Source organism: Rhopalosiphum maidis, chromosome 3 (genome assembly GCF_003676215.2).
Source record: "Rhopalosiphum maidis isolate BTI-1 chromosome 3, ASM367621v3, whole genome shotgun sequence".
Classification (NCBI taxonomy): Eukaryota; Metazoa; Arthropoda; class Insecta; order Hemiptera; family Aphididae; genus Rhopalosiphum; species Rhopalosiphum maidis.
Genome location: NC_040879.1, coordinates 42,399,809 through 42,413,315, shown reverse-complemented (window position 1 = coordinate 42,413,315; position 13,507 = coordinate 42,399,809). Strand labels below are relative to the sequence as shown.

General features: G+C 30.6%; 1 protein-coding gene across 1 annotated transcript; it reads right to left on the bottom strand.

The window, feature by feature from the left end:
- Positions 1–1,729: 1,729 nt before the first annotated feature.
- LOC113555751 (EF-hand domain-containing family member C2-like) lies at positions 1,730–12,779 on the bottom strand. Its single transcript, XM_026960274.1, has 11 exons — positions 12,720–12,779; positions 8,564–8,746; positions 7,593–7,746; positions 7,018–7,247; positions 6,604–6,858; positions 6,077–6,320; positions 5,248–5,514; positions 3,966–4,144; positions 3,489–3,913; positions 2,377–2,479; positions 1,730–1,933 (listed from the first exon to the last, which is right to left on the bottom strand). The coding sequence occupies exons 1-11, from the start codon at positions 12,777–12,779 to the stop codon at positions 1,853–1,855; spliced, it is 2,181 nt and encodes a 726-aa protein (XP_026816075.1). The 3' UTR covers positions 1,730–1,852.
- Positions 12,780–13,507: the final 728 nt, after the last annotated feature.

Here is a 13,507-nt window from a genome sequence, read left to right as displayed (position 1 = left end):
TTTTAGTGTAATATTGTAAATCGACATTTTATATTATAGAACAATTGTGTTGTATCAGACTCTCACACGCTATACAGTAAAATCACTTTAGATAGATGTTTTAATCGAAAGAAAAAATTGTAAGAACTAGCCCTTAAAGATAAATCGAAGTAGTCACTGTATGTCTTATTAATTATATTTTATAAACTAATTACATATCGATTACTGATATAGTTGTAATATTGTTGTAAATGTATAAAAGTGAAAACCGATATAGCGATGGATAATAGTGTACCTATTTTCATAACAATATGATTACAAGTAACTACAGCAATAGTAAATTAGCTGTAAAAATAAATATTTTAGATACACGACAAAAGAATAAAACAAATCCTATTGGTTAGGTTATTGTAAGGAGATTAAGTAAATCCTGAAAAAAATAAATAAAAAAAATCTGTCCGCAGTTAGGATAATTTCAAAATTAGTCGCGAGAAAATGCATAGATACACTGTTTACCATAACCAACTATAGGGCTATGTGCTTGTTATTTTAAACGTAAACTTGGTAGCCCCTCCTACCCAACGATCAAACTATCACTATAGTGATTTATTTGTGTAAGTAAATGGTAATCATGTATTCTCTTTATTCCCTTATTTTATGTATTTCTCCACTTCGGTAAAATAAAGAAAAATACAAAATAATAAATACTACGTTATTATTAGGTATATTAAAAACACATTTCGGCGCTTTAATTTTATATTTCGACAGGCCAAAGAAGGAGTTTTGCGAAAAATTGGTACCTATCCTGCACCCTGAAAATGAAGCGTTTCCATAACATTATTATCGTGCGAAGCGATTGTTTTGGGGCAAGGTTGTACGATAATATGTATACATTTCTGTTATGATACATATAAGTAGGTATTAATAATTATATTAACGTGGGTTGTGCCCCAATGATGTGCACGTAGAGTTCCGGATTTCCCTTTCGCTTCCGTTTTCCCATGCCCGAGTGTAGTCAGATATCGTATGATGTATATACATTTCATATTATATACATATACACGTACCTAAACAGCTCCAAACGCGCATTGGTATATAATATATAAATATATACATACACGCATAATATGTATGTATTATAATATTATACGTGTGTATTTCAAACCAAAACCAGTTTTACTTATCACACCAGTCTGGTAGTTTGACATGACCTTGCGGGCACCTCTGTGTCGGGAAACTATAAAATAATGCGGTTTGCTCGAAACGGCAGTGGCGACGGCACCGTTCTTCGTTCGTAATATAGGACCCACTCGCTGTGCAGACCGCCGCCAAGGCCGGTCAGACTAGTAAAATGCGTACACCGTACAAGTAAAAAATATATTAAATATAATAATAATATATATATATATATAAATACAACAACGACAACACACGATACGCGTTTGTCCGCTAAAAAACTCGCGCCAGTCGAATTAAAATGTTGGTCATCGCTTCCTGAATGGCTAATGAAGCGCACACGCACGCACGCTAACCACTGGTGTGCGAGCTCACAATAATAATTAATATTAATATTTATTATATATTATATTATCAATATAACGTCAGGCGACGTGTTCCGAATAGTAGTCGTCTTCGTGATGTGTGTCAAATTGGCATTCTTCAATCGTAATAACTACGTCGTACTTGGCCAGACCCGACGATATTGATATTATTTTTATTATTACATTCGATAGTGACTTACTGGTCATGTGATAAAATAATACAGAGCAGAAACAGAGTTTTTTTTCTAAAACACTTAATTTTAATTAAACTTGCGGATTTAAAAATGTGATAGTAGTTTGATTGAGATATCATTTTCCGTCATGCGTACTATTTACTGCGTCTCCGACCGCAGGCCATCTATGAACTCGTTCACTCGAACCAAAACCTTTTTGGGTTTTACGAACAAAAGTTCCTGTAACACATAATCGTCATCACTGATATACGACCGCAAAACCATTCGTGTATTATTGTGACTATGCGGTTTAGTCAGTGGCGGACACAGTCAGGTTATTAATTGCTGGGGTGATAAGTCTGCACAATAATTTATTACTGATGTTGATGTTCTTATAGGATTTATCTGTGAACTTTTATATATGTGTGACTTATGACTTACCCTTTCATTGTCAACTACCTCCGTGTAATTTTTACGTATAATTTTTTACTTGCATATTTAGTCTGATGGGTACTAATTTAACCAAATCGATATAATTAATGTGTTCTATAGACTATTTTAAAAGCTTCAGTGGTTGGTTCGGGGTGGCTACACCCTAAATCTGCTTTAGCAAGGTGTCTCGTACAATCATCATAACCCTCATCACGGGGTCCCGTAATATTTATATATATTCGTGCACTTACCCTGGCTAATCTAGACGGAGGTTCCACCGGATTTTTCACGTAGTCTATGAATTCCACCATGTCTTCAAAGTTTACAATGCAACCGTTTTCGGTATCCGTGAATCTGCAAAAGTATAATATAATATACTTTACGCGCCAAAGTTTATGGACACGAATATAACATAATAATTCTATGCGTATATCGCAAATAGATTTTCTATTGATCAGAATTTGATCTGGTAATGCGTTCCGCATAGGTACCTAACTATGGATTCGATTTCAATTACAAGCAACGAAAACAGAAAAATCTATTACAATGTATTATAATTTATCACCCGAATCATATCGATCTACATTCTACACTATTAGAATAATGATATACAGTAACAGTACGCGTGACGAATTTGAAATATTGATTATTACATTAAACAACAACAAATTAAATATTATAGACATAATACGACTGATTGTGAAACAGCTAAAATATAATTAATTTGTACGATATTAGTTTTATACGCATCGTCAATCATACTTGTAAATAACGTTTTAATTATGGGGAAAAAAATTAGTTTTTATATTTATGAATAAAAATTGAACGCCGTCAACTGTCATTTCACGCATTAATGGAACAATCTGTCGTTCGATAATTTATTCATACATTTTTTTTTTACCAACGAATATGAAAATTACGGCAAAAATGTGGATGCAGCGAAAATTAATTTGAAAAAAATTAACGAAAATAATATATAAATATGGTAATTGTGAATGAGAAAAAAGCTGGAAGCGACTCGATTAAATATATTATGTCATATTGACTATAAATATATTGTTTATATTGTTTATACCCAAAAATGACAATTTAAAATCATTATCAATGAGCTTAAAAATTATTTGATGATAATATTGATGGAGTGTATTGTCAATTTTTAATTTAATAGGTTTGATAACGATTCATATTATACGATTGGAAATAAACAAATTGAATAATATTTTAGCAATCAGTGTTAATTGCTCTTATGACTTTATCACAATATACTTGGACAGACGACAAAATATGAGATTATAGATTTACATTTTTAGATGAAAATGAACGAATTTTTAAGTGCGTACATATTATATACTTCGATGCTTACTTATTAACGAGAATACTAGTTATTTCCTCGGTCAACGGGACTTTATTGCTTTTCATCGCCTTAATTACTTCAGTGCATGCAATGTATCCTACTTTATCGGATCTCGATTTTCTGGATCTGAAATTATTCTTCAAACCGTCAAAGTGTATAAAACCGCCTTTTCTCATTGCGTCTTGCACTGAGCTTCTAAGCACATCTTCAGTAAAAGGTTCATACGGATCTGGTCGTTTATGCTTTAATGCAAGTACTACTGCAATATGAGGATTCAGTTCTCCTTCAAAGGACAATACTTCTCTGAATTCATCTCTGTCCACCAGTTCTCGATCTTGAAAATATTTCGTTCGAAATTCGTCCAAACTCTGGAATCGATTGTTTATCAGTTCACGCGTTTTGCTTCTGGCTATTGCCAAATTACTGTGTGAGAACTGAAAGAATTATTTTTATATTAAAGTTCGCTTGAATTTTTTTCAAAATTACCTCATTTGGATTATCGATCATGAACTGCAATGTCTTATCGTCGATATCTGTAATATTAAACTTGAATTCGTCAATAGAAATGTTAATTCCTACCGCTAACTGATGAAAAATGAATAAATCTGCCTGGTTTTGGTCTTTACTGAACCCACGTTTTGAACGAAACATTCCGCCACGCATTCCTTGGAAAAATCGTATCAGTATAAAATAATAATAGAAAAGAGGGAAGTATAGGTATAGTACAACCGTTCCACGGAAGTCGCTTTAAGTACAGTTTTAATTGTTGCGTGTACTTCTATTATGAGTATATCACTTTAATATATATGTAAGTTATTTGAATCCTATGATTCTCACAATATTGTACAAGAAAAATGACAATTAGCAAAAAAGGTATATACTATAATATATTATTATGTTATTTTATTTTATATTTCTTCATGGTAAATATTTTTGAATTACAATAAAATAACTAAAATGATTGTTCTTTGTTTAAGTATATAATTTGATAATTTGAATACAATTGTATTCAAATTTTAACTTAAAATGTCTATACAAAAACATTGTGTTTATAATTTTTTTTAGGTTTTTTTGTTTCAGTTACAAACAAAAAAAGTAAAAAATATAATTTTAAATAATAATAATAATTTTAATGTTTAAACCGTTTAATGAGGACCATATTGTATGTATTTAATTTTCAAGCTTTATAGCATAACAATATTTTTTATGTGAAAAAAAATTCAATTTTTTAGCATCTATAAATAGCTCAGAGTCAAAATTTCAACTTCAAACGCTTATAAAATATATTTATAGAATTAAAATAATTTTTTTATTTAAATTTTTATTAATACTAAATTGATGAACCTTTTATTGAATTTTAAAATCATATAGATAAAAAAATATTAAATACTGTATACATTTTTAACTATAAAAAAAAAATTAAAAATATGATTTAATAATATTGACAATATTTGCAAAAAATTCTAACTTAATCGGCTTATAAAAAAAATTATTGTATAAGATATTATATCATATTATATATTGTGTATTATATATGATAATTTTTAATTAATAAATGAACAATCTGTGAGGAAAGCTTTTATTTCAACATTTAAGCTTTTGACCAAGCAAAAATATTTAAAAAAAAAACTAAAATCAAATCAAAAAATCGAACTACATTAATTACTCAAAGAGGATCAAATTAAAAATTATTTTGAAAATTATGCAATGTATAGAAAATGTATTGTTTGGGGAACATTTTATAAAATACTTCAAAGCTAAAACTTACCTGAATTTGTTTCTCTATATTCGTATATAGCGAATTCTGTATCATCCAAATAGTACTTCAACATGAAATTTCTTCCTCGATTAATTGGATCATCGGTTATCATTTTAATGAGAAATCCAAATATCATTCCTGTACCTCCATATTTAAGCAAACGCTTTCTTAATACTTCATCATGGTTTTTCAAAATTATTTCTACTCGTTTTTGATTTAACATTTCTTCTTCAATTTCCTTCATTGTTTTAGGAGCTTCTATTGGATTGAAGGTTTCTAAAATGTAATTTATCATAGTTAGGCATAAATGTTAACGTTTATTCTAAATACATACATTAACTATAAGTGGATAAGTATACACAAAAGTAATAAAAATTATATCGTTTTTACTATATTTATTGAAAAAGCGTAAATGTTTTCTCAACATTTTTAAATTATATTTACTTAAATGCGTTTTATACACGCAGTTACGATATTATTGTACCTAATGCAATAATTTAAAAGTCTATTTTAAAGTCAAAATGACTTTTTACAATTCTCTATGTATAATATATATTATAGAAACATCACAATAATGGTAACGAGGATACCTATTAATACGTAGCCATTATATACGTTTCCGTTATCATTAAAATGTTGAAAGTATTGTTTTAAGGGGGAAAGTAGGTAAACGCTGTGTTGTACAGTCGGTGCCAAATGTAAAAATTCAAATAAGAATCCAATACTATTTGTTTTTATAGCGATGCGACGGCGAAAACAAATTATATTAATTTAATCGATAATCGGTAGAATTTTATTGTTATTATTTTCTCGATTGTATTCTGTTAAGTACACTCACCTAAATTGTATACATTTTTATAAAAGTTTTTGGTAAATTGATCACATGAAAACAATACGACAGAGCGACCATACACGTTTAGAACTTTTCCGATGAACAAATCTTCACAATGATAATACGTTATTTTTTGCTCATCTCCAAGCTGAGAGTCCATAGTATAGTAAAACGAATTTTTGTTTATCGACATAACGTTCAGTATGTCTTGTTTGACATTGTGGCCAGGTCGTGGACACCACGGGCCTTCCTGGAAATGAAACAAACACGTCTGAACAATAGTATTTAATACCATATTATTGTGTATCACACGACGATGTGTCTCGAAACACATATGCTAACCGCTATAAAATAATCAAACTATTAAAATTCGATAAAAGTAAAAACTTGTAAAATATTTATCCGTTTTGTCTTTTATGGTTCGGTGGGTTCAGAGCCCGATCGAATCGACTGCTAACATTTTTTATATACCTACCCATATATCTATATAATATATTCATATACAATTATATAATAGAGTTTAATATACTTACTGTAGGTAACCGTTGTCTTCTCACAATCATTTTGTGACGTATTCCTGTTACTTTGGTTTCATCAACGATTTCTTCAACCAACTCCATCGTGTCGTCGATGAGGTAATAGAGCACTTCATAGAAATGCAGTTCGCCTTCCATTTGGTAACGATTGTCCCAATAGCCCCTAAATCGCAAGATCAGACCGTCGTAGCCATTGGGAAGTTGGTTTTGACTAAAATTCGGTTTATTTTTTAACGTTATATCCAGAGCGGTCTGCAAAAAAATCACGTGACATTAGAACGCTATTGACCAATATAGTCGCGGTCTGTATATTATATTATTATCATCATATTATTCGGATCACTGCAATAATCACACATATTATAACAATGTAATATAAAGATCGCATTGCAAAATAATACAGTACTTCACTTTTTTCCTGTACTCAAAATATGGGTCTTCGGGAAACTGTTCGTTGGCCATCGCGGGAACTCCCATCGTGCTCAGGAAGTCTCTAGTAAATGCGTCGACACCTGTGATTTTTAACTCTTTTCCGTAAAATGTGACCGTAGTGCCGACGATTAAATCGGGTAGCCTATAATAGGGTCCAGTTTCTTGATCACAACCAGGTAACGGTATTTTTTGTTTTTTTATGAAACAACCTATGGCCGATTTAATTAATATAATAAACACAAACGTAATTTTCAAATTTAATACATATTTATTTGAAACTTGTTATACGTGTTTTATAATAAGAAAGGTTATTACCCTGCAACATTTCATTTCGATCGCTATGGGTTGTATCATAATTATTCAATGTTTTTAATTATTTAAATGTTCTCTATTTATAGTTGGTGCAATATTAAAATGTTATTCAATGATCAGTGATCACTATTTCCCCTCCCCCTAAGTTAATTGTGTTTGATAAAATTTGAATTATATTTTTATTTAAAATCCGTTATTTATTTTCAACTAAATATAAGTACAATAATTATTTGTATAAGAACCTTGAGGATAGCCGCTGTTCGGTTTCGTTGGTTCGTTTACTTGAATCGTTTCGTCCACTAAAAAATAAATGATTTTCAGCCGTTTTAGTATGTGATCAAAACCTCCGGAGCTTCCACGTCCTGACTTTTTGTAAAATGCGTAATAAGTGAGAACCTATAATATACAACATAATACTGTATATTTGTTCAACCCGTATTATACGTTATTTCGTTTATAAATATAAATTTATTTTCGAATCGTGTAGAATTGATTGTATTGATGTACCTATTCTAGTTCGGTACACAAACCGTATAGTCGTGTCGTTTAAACCGGACCGAAACCAATAAGTAAAACGATACCCAAAATTCCCACATGAACGGACGTTTACTTTGTTTGTAATGAAATCGAATTTCGCATAACAGCAAAAAAAAGAAAAAGAAAACTACTAAAACGAACCGTTCGCACACCGAAGTATTATTGATCGGAGTACATTTCTCGTGCACAGACACTGCCCTCGCTAACCTCGTATACTTATATAGAGCTACCCGCAAAATTTCTGCGAGGCAGCCGATAATAATCGAAATTCGAGAGCATTCAGAAATAATTCCATACACATTTATTTATACACAGTTAAACCTATCTGGTCCATCAATCTTCTGCTGCTCGCGATCGGAATCATTTTGTAACGCGTATAAATAAACCAAATAACAACGAAATATTAAATTACAACGTGATATACTATCTATGTATATAGTTGACAGGTTTGACCTAACTCTTATATTATTCTTCCCTCTCGTGATGCGTACCAATATCGTGTAACGTTACGCTGTTTTTGGCCAGCCAATATATTATTATGATGTTATATAAATACCTATTCTATACACAGCGTGTGTTTGTTCGGTGTTTAACACAATATACTAGCTGTTATTTATTATTTTACATCCATTTGTTAATTGGTTTATACTTATAAAATATACACATTTTTTTTTACCTGTTTATCGTCAAACGCCAACCAATTACGCATTTTGATGACATTGCGGCCTTTGGCCAACATCACCATGGCTACGTCGTCATCACAGAACAGTGGTTCATTCTTTTTTTCTATCGACTTGATGAATCTCACGTTGTCAATGCATTCTAAATCATTACCTATTGGATATTTATCTTTGATTTCCTGTAAAAATTTAAAGGCCGTGTATAACTTTTGTAAATGTGTAAACCGTCAAATACGAAACGAATGTTGTTTGAAACCGTGAGCATTAGTGTTAGTTATAATATTATTAATTTGTTCAACTAGATTTTTTGCTTATCTTATTTTCCTATAAATGAATTTATAGGAAAAATAAAACTAATAAACGGCAACAGTAATTTTATTTTTGCATAGGTATGTACCACGACTCATAAGTCTATAGACTTACGCAATGATTGATTGGAAATATAACAAGTATTTAATTTTAAAATAATCTGTGAGCAATTACCAAATGTACTAAAAAAATTTAACGAATTCGTAAGATTTGTTCCTATCATATTATATTACACATTATATTTTATAACCTATCTAAATAGAAGGTACAATCCGTGTGACAGGAAGGTGAAAACTACTGTAACTTTTTAATGCGATAATAATGTCATGCATATAAATATAAATAACACAGCGCTCTACACCTGAAACTGTAAAAAATCACGATCAATGTATGTAAAATACGAGTAACCACGTTATATATGTATGTAAAAAAAATAGAATCTCTATTCGCGTGTTGGACACGTTTACTCATTTCTGTGCAACGCCATCGAATGCCGTCATAATATTATTGAGCATATAGTTATAAATGTAATATAAACTATACCTAATACGCAATAATAGTGTAGTAATGACATTGGTAAAACTTCGAATGAGAAAAATGCAAATGGAATGTTTTTATTGTCGAAACGTTTAATAATTGTATTATGGACTCAACTTCTGAAATATTCCCCCCCCTTCTTTGAATTTCAATTTAAAATATATAGGTATATTTCAGATACGTTGCACGCGTTTATCCCCCTGTTATAGTGTGTACAAGAACTTATTCGCAAACTGTCCGGAAGAAAATTATTATGGAAATGTCTATAGTTCTGGTTGAAATAGAAATTATAATACTGTCAACACTGAACTATAGATATTAACCAAATCTAACGAATATAAATTATATCATGACTAAATAAAATAAAACTAGAGAAAAAACTGTAGAAACAAAAACGTATCAAAATTTAAATACACAAAATGTTTGTCGCTTTACCAATAATTTAAGAAATTACATTAATTTTTTTATTATATTAAATAATATATTAATACAGTATTTATCAAATTAATAAAATATTTCCATACCTACTTCCTACTTTTGAAATTTTTCATACAAACAGACCTAACTTATAAAATCGAAAAATTGAAAAGGATAATATATATTTCAATTTTGGAGGACTCAATTCGTAATTTATATGCAAATCGTAGGTATATACTATGTACGTATTGTATAGCTAATATTACAAAACTGAACGATGTTTGAACGCACTAATTTCAGAATCTACTTCACCGAATTAAATAAAATTAAATGTATCGATAACTAGACTCCGTGATAATCGAAGCTTTATTTTCAATCCTTTATTTAGGCACTATACATGCCCCTCACTTACAATTTTCGTGTAAGTTCACGAAAATCGAATGCATTTTTGTTTATATAAGGTACATTATATCTACATAGTTTCTAATAGTTACAGAAATAAAATAAAAAATAAAAAAATAGGTATAGATTATAGCCAAATTAGTGTGCATTACTATGGGATTTTTTTTTAAACAAAACAAAAAATAATTTAATTTGCATTATTTGTTATTTAAATGTTCAACAAAATGCATTATCGATATGCTTGTTTGTTTGTATCTTACAGATTCAAAAGCTACTCAACTGACTTTGACAAAAACTTAGATGTATCAGGAAAGTTTGGATAGTAATTTGAACCATATTTTAAAATATACCAAGTGTTATATCCAATCTGTCACGTACGCCAATCTCAATAAAACTAGTTCACAAAGTAAGATACAATATAGGTACACCGATGCCGACTTTCCCATCAATTTGAGTACACCAAAACTGAGATACGCCGATATAATGCCATATGAAATGTATTGATTTTAATAATTATTGTTATACAGTCTTCGGACCGGAAGCGGAAACGCAAAACCGATGACAAAGACTTTGTGCACAGACGAATTCGCGTTTCGTTATAACGCAATAAATATGATATTATATATTTATATTATATTATATATATATATATATATATATACGCGTGTACGTGGCGCATTACACTGTTATGGTCTGTGACCTTCGGTCGTTACTCTTTGCGGCCCGCAGAGTTTTTCGTAGGATATATTATTATTATTATTATATTATATAGCGAACCGAAATAATGACTACAGCAAACAACGGAGCCGTGAAAATTCGCGTTATGTACCGTCGCGCATACTATTGTAGATAGAGTTATACATTATAATATACAGCTGTGGATACGTCTATATTTATACACGACATGGACACACAGTCGGTATATACTCAAATAATATATGCGAGAGAGCGGATCAAACGTATATACATATTATATGCATTTAGGCGCAGGAAAATATTTCGGAGAATATTTTTATTTTCATCATATTTTTTTTTTTTTTAAACAATTTTTTCTCGTGAGTTCGGAAAATTGATTTGTTCGATGTTTAATCTGGTATACGCGTATACCATATATATATACCCGCGTATAATACGATATTGCATACTATTATATACCTATATATTTTGTAAATATACGTGTTGCAGCCGACCAATGATGTATTATATTATAAGTATATTATGTCGGCACGGGATGATGGACGGTTTTCGACGTGGGAAACATATAATAATAATATACTCATCGTGTTTATATATATATATATACATATACAATATACATATACGCGTTGTCTCACTCGATCTGAATGACACAGCCGAGACAATAATGATAGTAATGTGTCAAATCATAATTCGATTGTAAAAAAAGTGTCAAACATTCTTGAAAAAAAATGTGTACGTATATGTATCGTATTTGGACACTGTTAAGAATTGAATAACAAATTCGAAGTCCTTCGGAAAATAAAAAAAAAAAATAAAAACTTTTCACTGTTAGCACTATCTGTATCGTTATCCGGGCAATATCGTGGTAGATATAAGGGTTTTTTAAATTTATTCTCCGCGACTTCATTAAATCACACTATAGCATATAATACATTATATTTGTTTTTATTGTATGAAGATTAATATATTATGAATAACCACGACTACTCGAAGATGTCAATGAAATAATGCGACACCTTTGGTACCTGCTGTACGACGTCGTCCGGGTGAAACATTCATCAGTATTTATTTTCTATACAATTAGAACTGTCAGCGTTTGAAGTCTTTATATCAAACAGATCTTATTTTTTAACGGAGGAAAAATCGTATTTTTTCATTCTAACCCAAAGACAGGTGTCAACATTGTATGGCAGTGGTACCCAGATTTTTTTTTGTTGACACCCAGTGCTTTGTTTGAACTAACGTTTTCCCACGGGGTGCCCTTCCCAAGTCTAAACATGACTAATCATATAAAGGTAGCCGACGTCGCCTTTTGATTTTCCAATTTATTTTAGATCACAATAATATTTATTGGCGTCCCTGTCAAAATCACAGATAATATACAAATTTATAGGCTGAAGAGACAGGCTACTTTTATATTATAGCACACTCACTCTAACAAGGGGTTTTATCTTTAATTATATTTTATAAACAACTGATAATATTAAATTATCAAAACGTTCATTCTAGTGTGATAAATTCTACAGGAGGCCGGTCCATTCTTACAATATCTATGTATTGTAAAATATATACATCGCTATTCTTCTTAGCTCAGACTTTGAGAATCACTGCTGTACGCGGTCGCTAAAAACACTAAAGGAAATCTGTAGTGAGGTATACTGTTTTTTAACACCGTATTATAAATCGCATTTGTATAGATACGATTCGCTAAGGAACTACTTCTGTAGCGTTCTGAGAAAATCCGCGTAGACAATAAAACTTGTATAGATAGCATGAATAAGAACTCACCAAATACGACTGATAGATACCCGGTATTTTTGGCAACAGTGACCTATCGCATTGGTCCATTTTCGCACCGGAACTAAATAACAATAACGATAAATATATTTCCGAGATGACGATAATATGCCGCTGGAATATTGACCGTACGTATCCCGGGAAACAATTTGGTTGTTTCTAATGTCCACCACGCTAGTATAATATTATAATACTATATGTAACTAATTATACCTAAAATAATATTATATATAAGTGCGCGAATGACTGGAATGTTATTTCAATCATTGCTGTTGTGTATATTATCATACTTATCTATGGGCGATGGGCCGTGACTGACGATAGTAGCGAAACAATATCGGTTTTTCATCATAAGTGTACCACACGAAGATAATAATAATTATCTGCGTAACAATAAAACGGCATTATATTGTATTAAAATGTGTGTAGGATGCTATAAAGATTTTAGAATTTAGACCATACTATATATAATATTAAATTATCATGTGAATGTCACAAACGTTATTTTTATTTTTACAACACGTACCTATACATTCAGCAACTAGGTAGGTTCATACCCATTGTAGGTAGATAAATAGATAATATAATGTACATTATGACATCGTACGCATCCAAACTATTTTAAAATTGCTTTTAAATTCTTGAACAATCGGGTCTAAATAAAAAGAAACAAAAATATAATGCTTTAAATAACGAAAAGTTTAAAGTTTATCGAACCGTACACAATTTTACCATTAAAAATGATCTCACAACATATTATATAGACGATGAGCCGCATA